General features: G+C 39.7%; 1 protein-coding gene across 1 annotated transcript; it reads left to right on the top strand.

Annotated features, from left to right (window-relative positions):
* The first annotated feature begins 3871 nt into the window (after window positions 1–3871).
* Window positions 3872–16903, top strand: LOC101465864 (cathepsin Z). Its single transcript, XM_014413146.3, has 6 exons — window positions 3872–4016; window positions 6744–6901; window positions 7053–7232; window positions 10432–10582; window positions 14434–14599; window positions 14789–16903. Exons 1-6 carry the CDS (start codon window positions 3889–3891, stop codon window positions 14900–14902), a joined length of 897 nt encoding a protein of 298 aa, XP_014268632.1. The 5' UTR covers window positions 3872–3888; the 3' UTR covers window positions 14903–16903.
* The last annotated feature ends 6349 nt before the right edge of the window (window positions 16904–23252 follow it).

The following is a 23252-nucleotide window of genomic DNA, read 5'->3' as shown; positions in this document are numbered from 1 at the left end:
ATTTTAAGGCACAATTTTCATTTTCATGCCAAGATTATTTACAAAGGGCTTAATGTAAGGATCTAGTGACTCCGTGTCTAATATTAGAGCTCCACTTGAACTCATGGGTCTGAGTATCTTGACCTCAATCTTGCTCTCACTGATTTTTAAAGATATTATGGTCATCCAGGTTTTGATGTTGCTGTAACATTCTAATAACAAGCTGCCATTGTTTCCTGTCAAACCCACAGCTAGATCTGGGAATAATCAGCACAGAAGTGGAAGGAGATGCTATATCTTTTCATAATTGATGTTAGAGGGAGTGAATACAAAAGAAAATGGCCCCAGAACAGAACCTTGCGGAACTCCACGTAGGAGCGGTCCAGAGGGAGCTGTTGAGCCTCCAAAACTGTCCCTAAAACTTCTCTCTGACAAGTAGGCCTACGATCTAAATTACTCTGAAACTGTTGATGGCTGGCAAACTGCTGTAAGATCTAAAAGCATTAAAATAACTGAGTCTCCAGAGTCACCAGGTAATAAAAGATCCTTAAAAAACCTTAAAAGAGCAGATTCTGTGCTGTGAAGTGGTTTAAAGCCAGACTGGAACACCTTAAGAATCACATCTTCCTCTGAAAAATACTGAAGGAGGAAGGAGATGAGATGTTTGCTCTACAGTCTTATAAACAAAATAGTTGAGAATTTTTTCACAGTGTTGAGGAAACACCAAGAAATTTTCTTTTTCCACCTTTTGTCATTCTTGCCTGATAATCACGAGTAATATCATTTAACCATTTAACGTTTTGTACCAGGACATATAACTTTAAGCAGACAAAAAGTTAGAAGTTATAGGGCTAAAGACATTAACTCTTCAGTATTTAAAAACAGGGAGGACCTATCGGTCTCCATGGCTGCCATGAGCATCATCATCCATCCCTCCATTTTCTTAAGAGTTTTTAGATTTAGAATCAAGATGGGGCTCTGTGACAGCAGTGACGCGCAACACTTTGGACAGATTGGTGTCAATTACGGGAACATTGTATATGTCATTCTGTCAATGTGCACTTCTATCTTTTTTCAATCAAATATTTGGATAATAAATAAAACATCAGGGAACACATCATCCAGAAATGAAATTAAAGCAGAAAATGTAACCTAAATCATGTAGCAGGGAACCGCTCTGTAAACAGAGATGTGAAAGCATATTCCCAATCTGATTTCCCTCTTTGATGTTTGCCTTTATATCAGTCCAACCTTGGTTGGGACCCAACAGCAATTATGTAACTCATTTCTAGAGCCCATCTCCTACTTTTAACACTGCAAGTTAGCCTGAGCACCTATCACGTGAGCCGAAAATGGATCATGCAGCAAACAGACTGAATTCTTGACTGAATTATGGCCTAATGCACATATATTCTTTAATCACGTGCAAACAACTGCTGACATCTCACAGAATGAGACATCACTGAATTTCAGCATCATCCTGTAGCATAATATGTTTGTTAAGAGGTTCATATTCCCCAACCAGTCCTCTGCACTCCATTAGGTGTAATGTAAGTGTAAGTGGGAGCTGAGTGTGTTATTTAAAAGTTTCCAGTTGATCATAAAAAATCCACACTGTCCCCCAATACTTGGTTCTATTTATTATAGTATAAAAATTAACAGTATTAAACCCATTATTGTTGCCTTTATTTTCTGTTATACTGTTGAGTTTGATTTAGACTTCTGCTGGAAATCTATCAGAAGAAGGGAGAGCAGCTTTGTTTTTGATGGAGGACAGATTAAGAGGACTGCACCCAAGGCTCACTTTAACCTGAAAAAGAGTAGTGAACTGTTAAAACAAGCTACTCTGTGGTGTCAAAGAATAAAGAAGTGGTGCTGAAATGAACAGAACAGGTCCCTATAATAGCTTAATGATGCTAATTATGCCACTGCAGAAATGCTTGTTGGTTTATTGTTATTGCCTGAAAAGAGAGCAGTCATTTGTGATTTTTGTTAGGTAGTGATCCACTTAAAAGCCTGCTTCAGTGTGTTGTCACATGTCTTAAGAAAAGAACTGACTGATAACCATACAGTTAAAAGTCAGTTACACAAACATGTCTTCTAAAATGCAACAATGACACAATATATGTACATTTTTATATTATATGTGTATATATATATTATATGTGTATGTGTATATGTATATATATTATATGTACAGTGGGGCAAAAAAGTATTTAGTCAGCCACCGATTGTGCAAGTTCCCCCACCTAAAATGATGACAGAGGTCAGTAATTTGCACCAGAGGTACACTTCAACTGTGAGAGACAGAATGTGAAAAAAAAAATCCATGAATCCACATGGTAGGATTTGTAAAGAATTTATTCGTAAATCAGGGTGGAAAATAAGTATTTGGTCAATAACAAAAATACAACTCAATACTTTGTAACATAACCTTTGTTGGCAATAACAGAGGTCAAACGTTTACTATAGGTCTTTACCAGGTTTGCACACACAGTAGCTGGTATTTTGGCCCATTCCTCCATGCAGATCTTCTCGAGAGCAGTGATGTTTTGCGGCTGTCGCCGAGCAACACGGACTTTCAACTCCCGCCACAGATTTTCTATGGGGTTGGGGTCTGGAGACTGGCTAGGCCACTCCAGGACTTTCAAATGCTTCTTACGGAGCCACTCCTTTGTTGCCCGGGCGGTGTGTTTTGGATCATTGTCATGTTGGAAGACCCAGCCTCGTTTCATCTTCAAAGTTCTCACTGATGGAAGGAGGTTCTGGCTCAAAATCTCACGATACATGGCCCCATTCATTCTGTCCTTAACACGGATCAGTCGTCCTGTCCCCTTGGCAGAAAAACAGCCCCATAGCATGATGTTTCCACCCCCATGCTTCACAGTAGGTATGGTGTTCTTGGGATGCAACTCAGTATTCTTCTTCCTCCAAACACGACGAGTTGAGTTTATACCAAAAAGTTCTACTTTGGTTTCATCTGACCACATGACATTCTCCCAATCCTCTGCTGTATCATCCATGTGCTCTCTGGCAAACTTCAGACGGGCCTGGACGTGCACTGGCTTCAGCAGCGGAACACGTCTGGCACTGCGGGATTTGATTCCCTGCCGTTGTAGTGTGTTACTGATGGTGACCTTTGTTACTTTGGTCCCAGCTCTCTGCAGATCATTCACCAGGTCCCCCCGTGTGGTTCTGGGATCTTTGCTCACCGTTCTCATGATCATTTTGACCCCACGGGATGAGATCTTGCGTGGAGCCCCAGATCGAGGGAGATTATCAGTGGTCTTGTATGTCTTCCATTTTCTGATGATTGCTCCCACAGTTGATTTTTTCACACCAAGCTGCTTGCCTATTGTAGATTCACTCTTCCCAGTCTGGTGCAGGTCTACAATACTTTTCCTGGTGTCCTTCGAAAGCTCTTTGGTCTTGGCCATGGCGGAGTTTGGAGTCTGACTGTTTGAGGCTGTGGACAGGTGTCTTTTATACAGATGATGAGTTCAAACAGGTGCCATTCATACAGGTAACGAGTGGGGGACAGAAAAGCTTCTTACAGAAGACGTTACAGGTCTGTGAGAGCCAGAGATTTTCCTTGTTTGAGGTGACCAAATACTTATTTTCCACCCTAATTTAGGAATAAATTCTTTACAAATCCTACCATGTGGATTCATGGATTTTTTTTTCACATTCTGTCTCTCACAGTTGAAGTGTACCTCTGGTGCAAATTACTGACCTCTGTCATCATTTTAAGTGGGGGAACTTGCACAATCGGTGGCTGACTAAATACTTTTTTGCCCCACTGTATATATCCATCTATTGTGTTCACAGGGAGTGAACAGTGCTCTCTCGAGCCGACAGGGGGCTGTCTGTGATCGCGTCACTGCGTCAGAGGAAAGGGGCGGGGCCAACATGGCGGCTACAAATTTTGCATGTCTGCTGTTTTGTTTAGCATCTTTTTCACAGCAGTTTAGCGCCTCCAGGCTTCTCACCGAACCGTGTTATAAACCCATTAGAGACCACAGGCCGGACTTTGTCAGGTAGGTGAAGATTTCGACCTCCAGCAGTCACACAGGTACTCACGTGAGCTCAGAGAGGAGCTAAACTAGCTCAGAAATAGGAACTCTGGCAGCCTTCCTTATCCTAAAAGTTGGCTGCAGCGTCTCTTAATAATATGGTAATTACTCGTCTTAGTGTCCTTAGTGTAGTAATATAACGTTAACGTATTAATTAAATAAAAACGTATTAACATGAGTATCAAAGTGAGTTCCGGGATACTTTTCTGTACTTCAGTACTTTGGTGCAATCTCAAAAATATGTTTTCTCCCAATGACGTGTATTGTTTTACGTGTACAGTACTAGGGTTTTCCTTGAAACTAAGCTTATATATTTAGATATAGCAATATTATCACTAAAGCTACACTAAAAGGTATATGTTTAAAAAAACCCACTTTAGTCACTAAAGTAGAAATAGGAGTAGACTTCGGAAAAATTTCACAACTAACATAACATTTTAAATGTAGTTTTTTGGGGGGAAATTATTTAGTATTTTTTGTTCATTTGGTTGGATTTATCAGCACAACCTGCCTGACGAGGCGTCTGTGAATGTGTCGAGAGCTAGGATGTCTGAATGGCTGCTTCCACAAAGTGTTGTGGTTCCTATTATGGATTTATTCTTCTAACAAATACACTCCACATAATAAAGACTGCAACACTGAAACAAACACTCTGAACCCAGTCATAAAAAAGCTAATTAGAAAATATAAAACTATTTGTAGTTAAATGTAGTTAAATCATAAATCATAACAGGGGTGGCCTGTGTTCCAGTTTCTGTGTTTTTTTATTACCAAATCACACAGAAATTAAAACTGGGCCACCAGTGTCTGGTTAACTCAACATACGCTCACAAGAAACCTCAAAAAGATGATCGAAGGATTCATCACTACAAATATGCAGAACAGCAGGTGAACAAAGGCTAAAGGTTTGAAGAGTTGTTACAGCAGAAAAAGGGAATACACACATGCAAAGAATAGTGACTATTACAAGACTGTGAAACAATCTTTACCTAATGAGGGAGATGGGAAAGTGTAACTAAGTCCTGTTTGGTCCTCACATGATCAGTCCGACACCTGTAATCTACACAGATTGCATGTGTTTAATTTTTAATTTAAAATACATACACAATTCACATGTCACTGTCAAAAAATCTCAAGGTGGAGGAATGGAAAATGTTATGAGTTTCACTGTGAGTGACCAGAATGGGCAGGATTAGACATGAGTACAAGGCTGAGATGGTTTGAACGTGTGCAGAAGAGTTATGAATTGTTTAAAGGATGTTGAAAAGGGATCTTCCAGGCAGGTGGACAAGAAGACCGCAGAGAAGATTCATGAATGTAGTGAAGGAGGACATACAGAGGGTTGGTGCCACAGAGGAGGGTGTTACAGATAGGGTGAGACAGAGGCCGGTGATCTGCTGTGCTGACTCCTAAAGACAGCAGCAGAAGAAGAAGAATTGAAATCTTATGATTGGAAATGTTATGAGACATTTCTTACAATGTTGTTGCATCATTTAGAGATTTACTTTACTGCTGTAGCTGATAAATGTGGAGCTTTGTGTGTCGTTACATGGAAAAAATGGTAACTTAATTAACTTCACATAGTTATTAAAAAAACAGAAGCAAATTTTTAGGGAGTGTGCAAGCAAAAATGAATAGAACGTTTACTCTTTACCAATTTCTTGTTTTACTAGAGTATTATGTCAAGGTTTAATTTGAGACATAATAGGAGATGTACAATACTTCCTTTGCCAGTATAAACAGTTAAAATTGCACCTTAAAACTGCACTTTAGTACTTTTCACCACAGGCTTTATTATAATAAACAAAGTAGCAGTGAGATACCCATTTCCATTAAGTTCTCCATTAAACAGCAGGGCTTGATAAAAAAAAAAAAAACCCACAACATTGCAAACTGAGAAGTATCATTGAGAGTTCAAATACATTTCTTGATATGCAGAGGGAACAAACTAACATTTTTTTGGTCAAAAAAACATAAAATTCCATTAAATTAATACAAAGGGGCAGCACGGTGGCACGGTGGTTAGCACTGTTGCCGCACAGCAAGAAGGTCCTGAGTTCAATTCCAACATCAGGCCGGGGTCTTTCTGTGTGGAGTTTGCATGTTCTCCCCGTGTTTGCGTGGGTTCTCTCCGGGTACTCCGGCTTCCTCCCACCGTCCAAAGACATGCAGCTTGTGGGGATAGGTTAATTGATTAATCTAAATTGTCACTAGGTGTGAATGTGCGAGTGAATGTCAGCGTGAATGGTTGTCTGTCCCTATGTGTTAGCCCTGCGACAGACTGGCGACCTGTCCAGGGTGTACCCCGCCTCTCGCCCTATGACAGCTGGGATAGGCTCCAGCGCCCCCCGCGACCCTGAAAAGGATAAGCGAATGGATGGATGGATGGATGGATAATACAAAGCCACGTCTGATTATCTGTAATTGCACAAAATTTGACAACTGGTGCAAAATCATCTGAAGTGAGATAACATGCTTGCTGAACTTTGTGCTCAGCAGGGACGGATATCACCGCACAGACATGCAAATGTCCTGTCCGGCTATTAGCACCCACAGGAAATGTCAGTCAGTCACAGCAGTTACACTACCCACACACTCCCGAGAGGGGATGATATTAGTCAGACAAGTGAAAACATCTGTGCTCGCTTTAATAACAATAATTACAGCTGCTCATCACTCCCCTTTGTTTAGGACGCAGGCCCGGCCGCATGTAGAGGTGTTGAAGCTTCCTCCGTCATGGGACTGGAGGAACATCGATGGGAAGAATTATGTGAGCGTCACGAGGAACCAACACATCCCCCAGTACTGTGGCTCCTGCTGGGCCATGGGAGCCACCAGTGCGCTAGCTGGTAACCATGACAACAGCGGGATGGAGGAAAATGATAATAGCGATACGGCTAGAGGGCATATTGTCATGTGAAATGAAAATGACTAAATTTAGTGGTAAGTGGAGAAGCATCCACCGGCTCCTGCTAATGTGTGTCGTTCTTTTTGTCTAAGACCGCATCAACGTCAAGCGTGGAGGAGCGTGGCCATCGGCGTACCTCTCCGTGCAGAACGTGATAGACTGCGGGAGGGCAGGTTCCTGTTACGGAGGCGATCACCTGAGAGTCTACGCCTACGCGCACGAAAGTGGCATTCCTGATGAAACCTGCAACAACTACCAAGCCAAAAACCAAAGTAAAGAAATACTGAGTTATATTTTGTTTGTTTGTTTGTTTGTTTGTTTTTCATCAAAGGCCATATTTCCTTTTGATTAGCTCCAATCAGAATTGGATGATGTTACTTAAGATTACTGGCATTTAAAAGTAATCTATTATTGCATTAACTGCTGAGGTCTGATTGTAAATTACACTTTAGGTGAGGCTGCAGTTGTCTCTCTGTGTTACGCTGTGATAGACTGGCAATCTAACCTGGTCATAACCCACCTTTCACTCAATGTCAGCTAGATCTGATCAACTTATTAAATTCAGGGTTGTGGGGGTGGGGCTAGAGCACAGGTGTCGAACTCCAGGCCTCAAGGGCCGGTTTCCTGCAGGTTTTAGATGTGTTCTTGATCCAACATAACTGATTTAAATGACTAAATGACCTCATCAACATGTCTTGAAGTTCTCCAGAAACCTGGTAATGAACTAATCATTTGATTCAGGTGTGTTGACCCAGGGTGATATCTAAAATCTGAGCGTAGGTTCCAGACCCATCTCAACAAAGCCTCATGATGTTGGTCTGTAGCCTACTGTATATTAGGAGTCCCCTGAATTTTTTGCATAGCTAGTTGACAGTGATAAAATGTTTTCCACCACATGACCGGGAACAAACGTGTTAAATTCCCCTTTGAGTGATGGCTTTGTCCAATTTACATGCTCTCTGTTGTCAGCAACACATTAGAGAGGAGCTTCCAAATTCATGATGCAGAAGCAGGTAAATAAATAAAAAAAGCTGTTGTTAAGCTATTGTAAAAACAAAAAGAAACCTACAGACTGAAGAAGTGCTGACAAAGGAGGGCGTTGACAGCATTCACAGAGGGATGAGTGGTGGCTAGACACAGGTGAAGGTGATGAGGGCAGAGCAGACAATCACAAAGGAACAGGAAGCAAAACTAAAACAAGACACATGCCAAAATAAACTTCAAAGTTAAGCTGAAAGTAACAAAAGACAATAACTATCTCTGAGAGGTAAAGAGTGATGCTAACGTGACTGCAGAGAAAGAGCAACAGGAGGCAGAGGCAGGAGGAAATGGAGAAAGTAGAAGCTCAACACTGCACTGCAAAACCAGCAGAAAACCTTTCTGAGCGCCAGCAACTGGCCTCATCACCATCGCTGGGCTAAAATTAGCTCGCAGGTGGCTCTACAAAATATGAAGCAGTTGATAAGAGACCCATCACACTGCCACAGAATAAAGCAAGTACTTGAGCAAAGTAAATTCTTTTCTCTGTGACCATGCCAGCTTACCTGACTGACACAAAATATCCCACGTGTTGATTTGTAAGTGTGACTTTGAAAGTTTACCCAGAATTCAGCTTTGGTAGCTTTCTCCAGAAACTGTGACTGTGACATATATCATGATATTGATGGTTTGGAGTTTGGATCGTTTGGATTGGGTGTAAAATTGAGTTGGTTGCAGTTTATAACAGAGCTTAAATATGAGGTGTCAGCCCTGAAATTGTCTTTATTCTTGACGTTATGAGGGTTCAAAAATACTGGGAAAAAAGAGGCAAATGGAAAAAGTGCAAAGCTTCGACCCACCTCTGTGTCCTAAAAGGGCCTGTTGAAATGATCTCACTCTCTCTTTGTTGTTCAAGCACAATGGTGCTGCACCTGTGCCTCTGAAGAAATGCTTGTCCTGACCCGCCTGCACGGCGCTCTGACATGAAGCCTCTTAAATAAACGGTTCAGAGGAAAAGGTTGACTGGCATGCTGGGCATTTATTCAGGAACACAGAGAATTAATGAAACCATTAAACTAGTACCATCCCCCCAAACTGCTGGTACATTTTGGACACTGCATAGATGTGTTACCCAGCACATAATTATGTAGCAGTATTCACAATTATGTCTTAATGCACAGCAGAACATCATCCCCATGTTTGAGGGTTTGGAAACCTCAGTGCCTATTTTTGTGCATTGTACACACAGGACATATTCTGTTTTACACTGAAACTATGATATCATATACAAATGTTTTTAAAACAGCTGCCCCATTGTGTTAAAAGCTCATCTTAAAATATTGAGCTACTTAGAGTATTGCTGCCATGGTATTGCGACCATTCTCTGTAATACTATAGTTAGACACGTATGTGATTCTGGTGGTAAGTCCTGCAGCTTGAGCAGCCACTGCATGGAGAGACATCTCAGAGGCGTTATGCTCACCAGCAGTACCGTAACTCTTAAAGAAATTCACATTAGCTCAAAGTCTAACGACTCCTTATGATAATACATTGACAGGCCAGTTCGCCGTGTTCTCAGTCAGTGGATGTAGTATACAGTTTCAGTGCACTATTTTTTTTTTAGTGGTGGTATTGTAATAGAGATTTTAAACAGCGCTGCGAAACAGCAAAAGCAAGATTACATCTCAACAAGTGATGTTAGTTTCAGTTTTCCATCATAAAGCGATGAGGATGAGTAAAGTTCCTGTGAAAAAGAAGCATAAACTCCTCTTTCTGGAACTGCTGCCACATGGCGGGGAGCAGACGGCACGATCAGGTGAACTCGGTCGGGAAGACAAGAAGTGACAAAGATGGAAAGCAATCAGTGATAAAGAAAGCGAGATGGGCTCTTCACTGTAATACGGACTGGGAGCCAATTCTTACTGCCAGCTTACTGTGCGTGGCCGATCTTACTGATGCTCTTGTAGCTGAACAGGAACAAAAATCTGTACAACCAGACTCCAAAATATGGAGAGAGAGAGAGAGTGGAGGCGATTAAAGCAGCAGATTATTGTAAGGAGATATTCTGCTTTCATATATGAATGCAACGGCTTGGTGTCCACAATTCTGGGCCTTTAGAGTAGCTATCTGTCTAGTTTTGAGATGCAATTCTAGTGAAGTCCTAGCATATTTTAAATCACTAGTTTTAACATGGTAAGTCTTGACATGTTCGCTGTTTTGAGGAAAAATGTAACTGACATAATTCTCAACTTAGTAAAATTAGAGATCAGCAGTCTGGCATCGAAGCCACGCCACATTCAGAGTCACTTAAATCACCTTTTTGTAATGCTCAGTTTGGCATTTAGCAGGTCGTTTTGACCATGTCTACACGCCTAAATGCATTGAGTTGCTGCTATGTGACCGGCTGATTAGACAGTAGCATTAACAAGCAGTTGAATCAGGAGCAAACTGAGCGCTCACTGAACTTTAAATCATCTTCTTCATTTGTTGTAGAGTGCGAGCTGTTTAACCAGTGCGGCACGTGCTCCTTCTTTGAGTCGTGCGCTGTTGTGAAGAACTACACCGCGTGGAAAGTCGGAGACTACGGAGAAGTTTCTGGAAGAGATGAGATGAAAGCTGAAATTTTCACCGGCGGACCCATCAGGTAGAGTAAGTCATCCTCAAAGTCATTTCTCACTTTTCATCCACCTACTTCTCCTGTATGAGGGAGGATACACTGCCTGAGATTTTCACAGAGAAGCTGTTCTCTTAGGGAAGTTTTTTTTTTCAGTGAATGACTATTTAATGATTCTTAAAACCTTGGAGAAAGATAACAGCAACGAGTGTCATTCTTTTTTACACTCAGAGAAATCTTAAAGTCAAATTGAATGCCATTAAGTATTGAAAAAAATCAGACCTGTATGTGTATATATACAGTATATTAAATTTCACCTTGAATCCACTTTGATAAACTCAGCTGAGCGTTTTGTGTCCCTTTAGAGTTTACATCTTACATCAGCTGTTAGTCTTTTAGTGGTTTGGCTCTGACAGCTTTACATTATCTTTAAATTAAATCATGCAGTATTAACAGGGTCTTTAAGAGTTTCCATTGTGCTGTTGTAATATCTGCAGATAAGAACTATTCAACGTTTTTTTTAAATAGTTGATACCTAAGAGCCTTAATAAAATTAAAACAAGATTTTGGGCATGTAGGTGTGTATCACTGTCACGTCCCTGCTCAGCTAAGGCAAAGAGTGTGAAGTTCAGTAAAGGTATTTATTAACCAGCAAAATGGTTACAGTAACAAGTTAATATGTAAATGGATTCATACAGGTCTTTTACCCATCTACCCATTCATGTAGACGTACAGGACTTAGTTTAGAGTCATCAAATAATCTAACATGGAAATCTAGCTAGGATGTCTTCTGGTTCAAGTGTCACAGCAGGACTGGGAGGAGATCTTGAGGCATAATTTGGAGAGATTATGTCTCCCCTGAATGAGTTGGAGCCTATGACTGGAGGTCTGAGTATCTCTGCTGACTGCTGCTAACAGCTAACGAACTGTGCTCCCCGTCCAAATAGTACCCTGTGTCTTAACAGAATAACTTAACTAACTGTGGGGGTGTGAGTGAGCAGCGGGGTAAGCGACGCCTGGCAAAGTTTCCAGGAACCAGAACAAGTGCCTCAGAACAAACAGTACTTGCTTAAGGCTGTTAAAATAATTTCAAATTAAAAGTACTGGCTTACAACTGTGATCCAAGAGGCAGACTGCTCATATTAAAAGCACTGAGTAGCATCTATACTGCATTTAAATAAGGTGACAGCAACAAGGTGCGTTTGCTAAATGGTCATCCAGACTGGGCGCCTGTCCATTAAGACAGCAGGGTGATTGGTACTCGAATCACAGGCGCAGTTGGATCTGCATATGATGAAAAGGCTCAAATGATTAAACTACAGGGGCTGGGAAAACTGTGAAAACATTGCAAGAGAATTTCAAGTTAATTAAAGGAGACTTATTATGCCTTTCTTTATTTTATGTCATGCATATACTGTTAAAATTATGAATGTGCTTTTTACTGTTGTGAGTGGTGATATGGATACAACCCAAAGGAACAGGACATGTTGGAACATTGGGGGGAAAAGTCAAACTGAAGCAAAAATTTTAAAAACTAGAATATACAGATCAACAGTAGGATTACTTTAGGCCGCAATATCTAATCAGCCGCTCAATCCATTTAGGGACACTGACATGGTCAAGATGACCTGCTGAAGGCTGTGGTATTTAGAAACACTGAAGATGACTGTGTCCAGCAGGATAACAAGCCATGAAATCATCTCAAACTGGTTTCTTGAACATGACGTAACATTTGTATTCAAATGATCTCCACAGTCACCAGATCTCAATGCAAAAGAGCACATTTGGGATGTGATGGAAAGAGAGAGTCACATCATCAGAATCAGAATACTTTATTAATCCCAGAAGAGATTATGTAATGAATGTGGAGCCAACAAATCTGCAATAACAGTGTGATGCTATTACGTCAATATGAACCAAAATCACTGAGAAATGTTGTTGAATCTGTGCCTCAGAGAATTAAAGCAGTCCTGAAGGCAAAAGGGGATCCAAGCCAGCACTCGCAAAGTGTACCTAATTAAGTGACCATTAAGTGTCTATATATGCGCACAGAAATAACTGAACAATAGCACACAGGTGTGTGCAGCACGCAGGAGGAAACATTGTGCCTTATTCACACAGTGTGTGGATGCTAGTCATTAATATTTTAGGGCCTGAATTTGTTCGTACTCCGTGAGCAAATTTAAAAGTCCCTCTGACCAAGCAAATGAATAAATGATGAAGGCCTGGCTGTCTTATAAAATGTAACACATGTCTATAATTTGAATTGAATACTACAATTTTTTGGTCATTATTTAGTTATTTAAATAATTACTTATTATTATATACAGTTAAACACAGTAAACCCCAAAATACAGTCTAATTTCTTGGCACTGTCCCACATATTCCAGAGAATTCTGGAGAATATAGATGATATTCTCAACGTCCGTTATTTCGGACAGTCCTCGCATTTTTTTATAGTGTCATAACTCTGGTGGAAACATTTTGGAAAGCTGTGCCATTTCTAACTACTCAGACATTATTACTCAGGCTTTTTCCTGCTTTCTTGCTTTAGCGGTGCAGGATACGCTCTGACATCACCAACATTTTCTGCTTCACTTGGAAGTAAACATGTTTCTCTGTACAAACAAGTAGAAGCAAATCTTTCATATAATAACAATTAGGTGTAGCACTTTTCAAAACCAGCTTTACAAAGTGCTTTCCAGAAACCAGGGTTAGAAAACAAAGAAGGAAATTATAAATCAGTTAAACTAAGGCTCATGTGTAATGTCAGAATTAGATACAGTGTGATTTAAATTTTCGTGAATAACTTAAACTTAACTTACAAATCAGCAACTAAAAGTAGAAGAAGACGAGTTAAATTTTATATATGCAAATATACATTAATGTAAATATATGCAAATATAAATATATATATACATTTGAAAATGAATGCATGGTGTTAACAACAAAATACGTCAGTGTGCATGTTTTACTAATCCAGCTGTAATTTTGCATACACTCTTGATTTTTTGCAGAGGCTGAGAACGTTCCCAAACACATATTAGTAAATAAAGCCCAATTAACTGCAGGTGAAAGTAACCGGAGCAGAGTAGACCATCACAAAGGAGAGAAAAGGCATGAAGTAAAACTATACACCACGGAAAACTAGACTTCACAGGAAAACAGGAAATAATCGAAGGCAACGAACAACCAGACATGAATGATAGCCAATAAACACGAAGTCAGGGATACACAGAAAGCACAGCACATAAATAAAACTAGAGGAACACAGAATAAGAATAAAATAAGGGGAAGAACTGAAATACAGTAGTATCAGAAAAAAGTCGAAACAGGAACCCAAAAACTCACACACACACACAAGAGTCAAAACTAGAAAAGCATTGAAATCCAGACAGGAGCTAAAATTCAAAAATCCAAGAGCTGAAGGTCAAGATGACAACAAATGAAATGAAATGAAAACAAAAATCCAAAACTCAAATGCCGCAAAAAGTGTTTATTTCAAACAGTGCATGACCTGGGGAGCTGCAACAAGGAAAAATATGGAGCTGAAAATAAGCATAATGTCTCACCTTTAATGTGTCAAAGGATGTAATAATATCTATGCAAGGAAAGGTCCATCGAGAAAAACTGTATTTATTAACATTTGACTGCAGATTCAAAGCAGAAGACTGCGAACAAAACTTTGCACTTAAAGTTCTCACAATGCATAATACACACTTAAGATGCAAGTACAAATTTTGAGCCCGCTTTAAAAGCCGACGCATAGCTAAAAATGACCGTAATTTGAGCCCACGTAACGGTTCCATCTAAGATTTAGCATTACATTTCAGTAATGAAAGAAAATGGCAACATAAAAGGCATGAATTCTTGTCTTTCAGCTGTGCATTGATGGCGACTGAAGGCCTGGAGCGATACTCCGGAGGGATTTTCTCCGAGTTTCACCCTCTCTCTCTGCCAAATCACATCGTGTCTGTGGCTGGGTGGGGCGTGGGCGAAGATGGGATCGAGTACTGGATCGTCAGGAACTCCTGGGGAGAGTTCTGGGTTGGTATTTCACGACAGCTTGTGCTTACTCCGAGCTTAATGAGCTCTGTAAACTAAATTCACAAGTTCTTATTAATTTTGTTTTGGCTGAGCTGAAGCAGAAAATGTTTGTTTGATTTTTTCAAGACTTTTTAATTTCTCAGACTTGCAGTCAGAGTAAATAATGCTGTTTTGTTTTCTTCCTTTTAGGGAGAACACGGCTGGGCGAGAATTGTCACCAGTGCATTTAAAGGAGGAAAAGGCAACTGGTTCAACCTGGGTATTGAGAAAAACTGTGCATATGGAGACCCTATTGTAACATAGGTGCTTAATTAAGGTGATCAATCTTACTGAAATAACTGTGGATAGTTTGGAAACTTTAGGGAACGCTTTCCTTCTGTGTACTAAAATCAACATGTGCAAACAACAATTTGCTGTTTAATGTGGGTTTATTTTTTGAAAGTGCTTCTTGGCTGAAAGCAGTAATGTCCTGAAGCTAGTTCAATCCAAGAAATTGTTTGGTAACATCTTCCTGTAAAAAAACCTCAATCACAACATGTTATTTATGTACTTTGGTTTCTGCATAAAATAAACAGTATTACAAAGTCGCAGTGCACTCAGCTCAGAATCTTAAACATGTACAGACAATACCGGCTCTCACTAAGTATACTTCTTAGTGTTTATTTAAGAGCAGGAAGAACGCATTTTGAGCTCTTATCTGTCATCAGCACTACCAGCTTAAAGAAACTCTTCCATTTAGGATTTTCAGCCTTTACAGGTTGTCTGAGGATCAAGCTCAGACACGGTCTGTAGCGACAAGATATTTGTCGATGGTTTAGATACAGCTAAAAACATATAAAGGAATATTAACCCCTAAGCTTCCCTCTTAGAGAGACTTGAAAATCTCTTAAACATGTTTCCATTAAAAAAAATGACAAAGTGTATCATTAAACATTGGCACATTTTATTTAAGCTGTTTGATCAAAGATTCACAGATCTTTGCAAATAAATGGGCCAAAAATCTGAGTGGTAAAGTGGTCGACGCTGATTGCTTCGGACCTCCTCAAACATATTTAAATTGTGAGGGGATTGGAAGAAAGTTCAAAGTTAAAGATGGACTCTTTCTTATAGAACCAAATTTGTGGTCTACTTCTTAAAATGCCCAAATGGGCTGATAATAGCATAGGAAAACTCAACTGAATTGTAAAATGTCTTTGCTAGCAGTACCATCAGTCATTATCAAGTCGAGTCACTTTTATTTGTACAGCAAATTTTACAACAACAGAAGTTGAGCCAAAGTGCTTTCCAGGCAGGTGCTGTTGCGTTCCAGGTCCAGACGTTACACTGGTGCAGAACTGTACCCTGTCTGTGTGGTCAGAGTATGCAGATCTCGGATAAAGGCACTGATGCCGTTGACTTGCCTTCCCCAGACCTAAATCCAGTTGAGAACCTGATGTTAGGTATCTATACATCTGATGCAACCAAATAGCACCACAGACTGTCCAGAAGTTCACTGATCCAGGTTTGGGAGGAGATCCTTCAAAACAGCATCCACCTGCATCAGGAGCATGCCCAGATGTTAGCATACAGGATCATGGGGACTATACACACTACTGAGCTACATTATGACATGAGCAGGATCAGTGTGTGATTTAAATGTGTAGCTTTTGGTGTTACTTTAAGGAGCTCCCCTCCTTTCACTCTTGATAGGGCCACCAAGCTGCCCTAAACTGAGCCTGCTTCTGCTGGAGATCACTTCCTGTTGAAAGGAGGCTCTTCCTCCCCACTGATGACAATGTGCTTGCTAATAGTTGATCCATCTGACCACAGAACAGTTTTCCACCTTGTCTCAGTCCACTTTTTAAAAAAAGCTTTGATTCAGTGAACATGGCAGTATTCACATGTTCACATGTGGTTCTCATGATGGTTTCTCCAGATTCTCTGAATCATTTGTTGATATTATGCACTGTTAATGATAGATATTCAAAGTCTTTGCAAGTTTACGTTGAGGAACATTATTCTGCAACGGTAGATTTTTGCAGATTGGTGAACCTCTGCCCATCTTTACTTCTGAGAAACTCCGCCTCACTAAGATAACCTTTTTACACCCGATGATGTTACTGACCTGCTAGTTGCAAAATGTTCAGTCAGCTGTTTCTGTTTAGTACCATTTACTTTTCCAGCCTTTTGCTGTCCTGACCCAAACATTGATTCTGTCATCAGTTTCAAAATGATCCGACATTTTTCATGAAATTGTAAAATGACTGTGTTTAAACATTTGACATGTTTTCCATGTTCTATTATGAATAAAATGTGGGTTTAGGAGATTTGCATTCAGTTTTTATTAACATGTTACACAGTCTCCTTTCTGAGAGCTGGCATTGTCATATTGGAGAGTACTTACGTGTGTGTGTGTGTGTGTGTGTGTGTGTGTGTGTGTGTGTGTGTGTGTGTGTGTGTGTGTGTGTGTGTGTGTGTGCGCACTGGTTGTTGGATTTTGTTACCATGCAATGCTATCAGTCTTTTAATCTAACTCAGCTCATTATTGTTCCTTTTATTCATTCGTTTTTCACATTTTAGAGAAAGCTTAATGTAAAACCTTTTCACTGTAGACATTTAAGTCGATATGTGGTACAGTTTGCATATCGTGACCTTTGAGCTTAACCGCATTCAGACCTTTTCAATTAAATAAATTGAATAGTTTTATCCTAGACAGATGACCTTCTCCCGAAGTCAGCTTGAAACATCTCAGTCTGCAAAAAGCTGGTGGGGTTTTTTTTTACACTTTAGAAATATTATCATACATTTCTAAGGAAATTATTTATTCCCTCAAACAGCAGGCGAGGTGAGTCACTCGCATTTAAATTCACTTTTAGTGAAGCTGAATTGGCAGGTCTGTGGAGAGGTTAGTTTACAATTACATTTTTTCCTCTGATACACCACCTAACATCTGCATAAATGGCTTCTAATTAGTGTCTGGAGCCTGACCAGCCAGACTAACATGAATCAAATCTGATTGGTCACAGTACTGTAACTGCATCCTGTTGAGCAATTGTGCCACTTTTTATTTTCCACATGAATGTGATTCACATGGAAATGGTCCTTGCTGCCTTCATTTGTTAAGCTAATGGAGGGTGTGTTTTAGTGCAGGTCTGTGAAGTAAACGGGGCCATTACCATTATTGTTCTCTGTTTTGGGGGGATTTAGGGGTTTTTAACAACTTGGATTACTACAAAAAGAACAACAGGATGTTTTCTAGGTCCTTTGCAGAGGCTTGAACTCAGCATCTTTAAATTCAGCAACTGCCAGACAAAAAGAAATGTAAATTAAATGCTAAATTAATTAATAGAGCCACTTAGTTAGGGTGTGAAAACAATGAATTTTTTGTCCTGGGAATGAAAAGCCTCTGTGTTGATACCAAAGCACAAATGTATTTAGAAGCACAGTATTTTGATTTCAGGGGTTTTGACCTTTTTAAACTTGTTTATTTTCCCAATAAATATAGCACCAGGCTGACACCCAGTATACAGGCTTAACAATAACAAGGATGGTAAAAACTCAGCCTGTTAGCACAGTTTTATAATGTTCTCTGGAAGTCTGGAGGAAAGTGTCCAGTTTTTAAAAATAACCTGCTGATTTCATCTGTTACTAGTGAGCAGTCCAGAGAATATAAGTCAGGATAGCTCAACCTCTGCTGAATAGATTTGATGGTTTTGTTTTCTCTACAATATCTCATGGATCCACAGACAGCTTAAAAGATTGATGCAAGCACCTTCATGCCACCCACTGCTTAGTGAGACCGTGTTAAGAAGCCTCAAGCTGAGCATCTTGATGTTTTGAAAGTGGATGAGACTAGGGAGGAGTGAACTTTGTGAAGTTCATCTTTTACTATTTAACCCTTGTATGGTGTTCGGGTCTGTGAGACCCGTGTTCAGTTTTTTTCAAAAGAAAAATTAAACAATTAATTATTTTTTCACGTGTAAATGTGTTGTGTCTTTCCACTCACTCCACTTGATTATAACTGATTTATTTATAACATTTTATATAAAAGAAAAACGAGAAGCACATTAATTCATAAATGTGATCTAACAAAGGTAAAGGGAAAAAATTAACCATGTTTGCTGTTCATGTGTCTTGTAATTGGGATGAAGTAAACATCTGTTGAGTAATTTAACATAAAATTGTTTGATAGTGTTAATTTGGAAAGCCAAAACTCTAGCAGGTCCACCAGACCCATGAACACTGGCTGAGTAACAAAAATACGAACACCACACAAGGGTTAAGTGACCTCAAACTAAAGACTGATGCTGTAAACTTACCTGTGAAGTGTTTACTGCGGTCACAGAGTGAGGCAGCTGAGAGCCCTTTCCCTATAAATTTCTATAAAACTGGACATTTTTCAGCTGATGCTGCACCCCTGTTAAAAAAAATGCAGGTTTCAAACCTGGAAACTACATCCATCTTTTATACTGTCTATGCATGAACCTCCTGAATCATAGTAATTATAGTAAAGCACATATGCTCTTATGCAGTTATTTCTTATGCAGTTTTTTTTCTGTTTGGTAATTGCGGGTGCTCCTCTTCTAACGCTTCTTTTTCATCTCATCTCCAAACCAGTTTTCTTCCTAAGCCTGATTCTACTGGGGAGCTCTTCCTGTTGTAAGGGAGTTCTTCCTCCCCACTATCACCAAATGCTTGCTTGTGGGAGAGGAATCGTTTCGATACTCTCTCAAATACTGTATTGTAGGTACTTTGTCTTTGAGATGTTGTGAACTGGCAACATAAACCTGGCTCCCAGGAGAGGATATATCTAGAACCTGTTTATGTTCCCACACCCTCTTTTTTGTGGTAAATTTAGTTCCCCACGTATCACACAGACACACGTACTCACACACATTGCGCACACAAAGCACGGCATCTCCTCTGATGTTATGCTGACGCTGGTAGGTTGATAACCATGGAGGAGCCAGAAGGGGGAAAAGGAGGAGGTCCAATTATTTTTGAAGCATTTTCTCCAAAAGTCTGACAGCCAAGTTGTGAGACTCTGTTTTTTCTCTGACTATTTTTAATGCGGCAGTGCCCGAGGCGCTGGAGAGGACGCAAAGCTATAAATTCTTTGCAGTTTTTACATCAAAAAAATGAATTTTGAAACTGCTGAGGTATTTGCCCATACTAGCTTTCTCTTTTTATCATCGTTTTACCAGCCTGTTGACAAATTCACTTGATGGAAAAGACAGTTTGGCAGGTTGTTCTTTCAGCATCACATGACTTTTCTGTTGTTTTCGCTCTATGATCAACTAAATATTGGGGTAAATGATATGAAATGTATCAGATTTTGTTCTTACTCTGAAAATAAGGCTTTTTACTCTGTTTCACAGCTACACATGATATTTGAAACACCAGCCAGTGGTAGGTATGTGTGAATAGCAAGAAGAGTGAATTCAATACTTTCTCCTTGAGACTGAGATGAGTAAGACACAAGACTGATTTACCAGCCTCAGAATTTAAACAAAGCTGTGCAACTTGAGAGCGGTTTGAGACACTCTCCAGAAGCTGCACATCTGTAGGGAAGCAGAGTTTGGAGTCCCCACCCAGTTGGTGTCTAGAGACAAAAATACTCATTCACCATCACGCACCAATCACAAGTCTGAAAACTGAGAAGGACTTCCTTTGAGTCACACTATCATTACTCAGTTTGCCTTTGCTCCACTTCCTCACTGCTCCCTCACAAGTCAGATCTTGCGCTGAATCTATGCTGGAGGGTCAAGACGGGATGGGGGGAAGTGAAGGGTGTAAATCCTTTTCATTGTACGTGTGAGCAGTGGCACAGGGCTCCTCCAAACCAACTAGTTGAGCAGGTAACAGCAGTTCGGTGGCGTAACTGGAGCAGCTTTGTTGGAGCTTTTTCCTGTGTGAAATAAACTCCTCGCTGCTTCGAGTTTCAGGGTTGACCTGGAGCTGCACACATAAGCAGTCTCCTGCTGATTAGATTTCTGCACATAATCACTTAATCTCATTTGTCCCATAGTAGTTGGCTCCTTTCCATTTATCTGTTTGTCAAGCTTTACTGATCACTGATCAGATTAGAATTTATCAACTCAATAGTTTTATTGTTTCCAGATGGAGGTCTCTGTTTTTTAAATTACTTTTTGTTCATATGTCTCTCTCTCTCTCTCTCTCTCTCTCTCTCTCTCTCTCTCTCTCTCTCATGAATACACATTAGTCAAGATCGCAGTTGGTAGGAGGAAGAAAACTGTAGGAAATTACTAGTATTTTCAAAATAAAAGGACAAGCCAGCGGTTTAAATTTTCTTTAAAATCAGCACAAACTCACAAAGAACAGCCGCACTGGATAGTTACAATGTGCATGTTAATGTTAATAGAAGCAGGCTGCAGTGTTGTAGGAGTAGAATAATTTTTTGATATTTGATACATTTCTCTGATGCCATCCTTGCCAAACAATTTGACTGCTAGACTTTCATTAACGCCTTATTAGTTTTATGCAGCACGGTGGTACAGTGGTTAGCACTGTTGCCTCACAGCAAGAAGGTCCTGAGTTCAATTCCACCATCAGGCCGGGGTCTTTCTGTGTGGAGTTTGCATGTTCTCCCCGTGTTTGCGTGGGTTCTCTCCGGGTACTCCGGCTTCCTCCCACCGTCCAAAGACATGCAGCTTGTGGGGATAGGTTAATTGGAAAATCCAAATTACCACTAGGTGTGAATGTGCGAGTGAGTGTGAATGGTTGTCTGTCCCTATGTGTTAGCCCTGCGACAGACTGGCGACCTGTCCAGGGTGTACCCCGCCTTTCGCCCTATGACAGCTGGGATAGGCTCCAGCGCCCCCCGCGACCCTGAAAAGGATAAGCGAATGGATGGATGGATAGTTTTATGCAGTTTGGCTACTTTAACTCCATCTCAGTATCAGCTCCCATCGCTGGCTGTGGCAGCTTGCCTTGGTGTAAATGCAAAATGTTGCTTTATCTTACCAAAAATACTTTCATGGAAGTTAATAATAAATTATAACAAAATGGAAAACCCCCAACTAAAGTCTTCAATCCAGAGTGTTTTCATATAAGAAAATCGCTTTTAATTAATAATCTGATTGATGCATTTGATCAGTTAACCTCAGTTAAGCCTCACATATTGATAAAAATCATTGATGTCCTGTAATTTTGGGTGGTTTCATGTGAAATTTTGATATTTTTCTTACACAACTAATAAGCAGTGACAAGTTAAAAAACAAAAAACTAAAACATGACTGGAGCTACAAAAAAAAAGGAAAGAATTCCTGACTATCAGATTTAAAGTTTCAATCCCAATCGTAAAAGTAGATGACTACAAATGATGTCTCTACTGAAACCAAACTAGTTGACCCCACAGGAGAGGAGGAACTGAAGGCAGGCACACCTTGGACAGGTCACCAAAGGATGGCAGGGCTGAAAATTATCAAAAATGTTGACCTACTTCATTATTATTAATGCATGAATGCTAACTTGTGTTATTAATAATGCATTTACCTTTGTGGATGTTGTGTGTGGTTGAAATGTTAATATCCGTACTTCTATTCTCCAAAAGTTGATTCTGTTCATCTGGACGTAGCGTTTTCAGTGGGAGTAACGTTTCGTCACTCATCCAAGTGACTTCTTCTGTCTCAGATGACTGCAGGTTTCCTCAATCTTATAAACAGTACATTTGCATAATGACTGAAACCACCACAACTGAAGGAACAATGGTTCCTTCGTCATAATACAGGAACTGACCTCCCAGCCCATTGTTTTTTGTGGATTTTGTAAATCCCCCCGCCCAAAAAAAACCCAAAAAACAAAACAAAAAACTGCCAAATCTCAGTTTAACCCTTGACAGTCCTAATTTTTCTGTTTAAGCTTAGAAGCAAAGTCACCTCCTGTTTGTAAAATTCTCTTTCACTCCTTATGGCTTACATAATAGATTCGAAGTGAGAATTAGACTTTAAATTGGAATAACATTTGTATTCTCGTGTACTAAAATTGCTTTATTATTTTATTAATACAGTACTATTATATTATGTTATTAATATCAATGTTTAGTTACCTTTGCATGAATATTGTCCTTAATGGAGATACTTTTTATTTTCTTATTGAGTACATTTAAGAGTCTGTACTTTTTCATTTATACTTGAGTAAAGAAATTGCTTCAGTAATTCAACTTTTAGTGGAGTATTTTTTTTAACACTGGTTTTCTTTACTTAAGTAAAGAACGTATTTATAAGTTTGATGTTATTTTGCCACCTCTGGTACTCTATGATCATATGTGACATCTTTCTTTTTGTTTTCAATGGCACAGGGCAAGCTGGTGGTTTATGAAATAATACTCTGATAAATTCATTAGCTGAAAGACAAGTTAAAGTTGGTTTATCATTAATGTTTATGGTACTCCTATGGTCAGTTTATTATCACCAATTAGCCTACAGTCTTTGGACTACAGGCATATATATATAAAGGCTTGACCCAGTGTGGAGCCTGAATCCAGAGGTATTTAAATTAGTTCCAAAATAATTTAAGTTTTAGAAACTTTCTGAACCTTAAGAAAGCCTAAATATATACTATATACTGTACTACAGAAAGCATGGAGTTTTTGTGTCCCCTAGATATCGTGTCACCCGTTTTATTTTGAAAACGCACACCGGATGTGTTGTTT

Source organism: Maylandia zebra, linkage group LG18, assembly GCF_041146795.1.
Source record: "Maylandia zebra isolate NMK-2024a linkage group LG18, Mzebra_GT3a, whole genome shotgun sequence".
Lineage (NCBI taxonomy): Eukaryota > Metazoa > Chordata > Actinopteri > Cichliformes > Cichlidae > Maylandia > Maylandia zebra.
This window is presented reverse-complemented; position numbering and strand designations above follow the sequence as displayed.

Excerpts from the sequence above, each read along its gene's own strand:
- LOC101465864 (XM_014413146.3), top strand. The coding sequence starts at position 3,889 with ATGGCGGCTACAAATTTTGCATGTCTGCTGTTTTGTTTAGCATCTTTT. Across the intron at positions 7,233-10,431 it reads CTACCAAGCCAAAAACCAAA|AGTGCGAGCTGTTTAACCAG; the intron begins GTAAAGAAATAC and ends CATTTGTTGTAG. Across the intron at positions 10,583-14,433 it reads TTCACCGGCGGACCCATCAG|CTGTGCATTGATGGCGACTG; the intron begins GTAGAGTAAGTC and ends CTTGTCTTTCAG.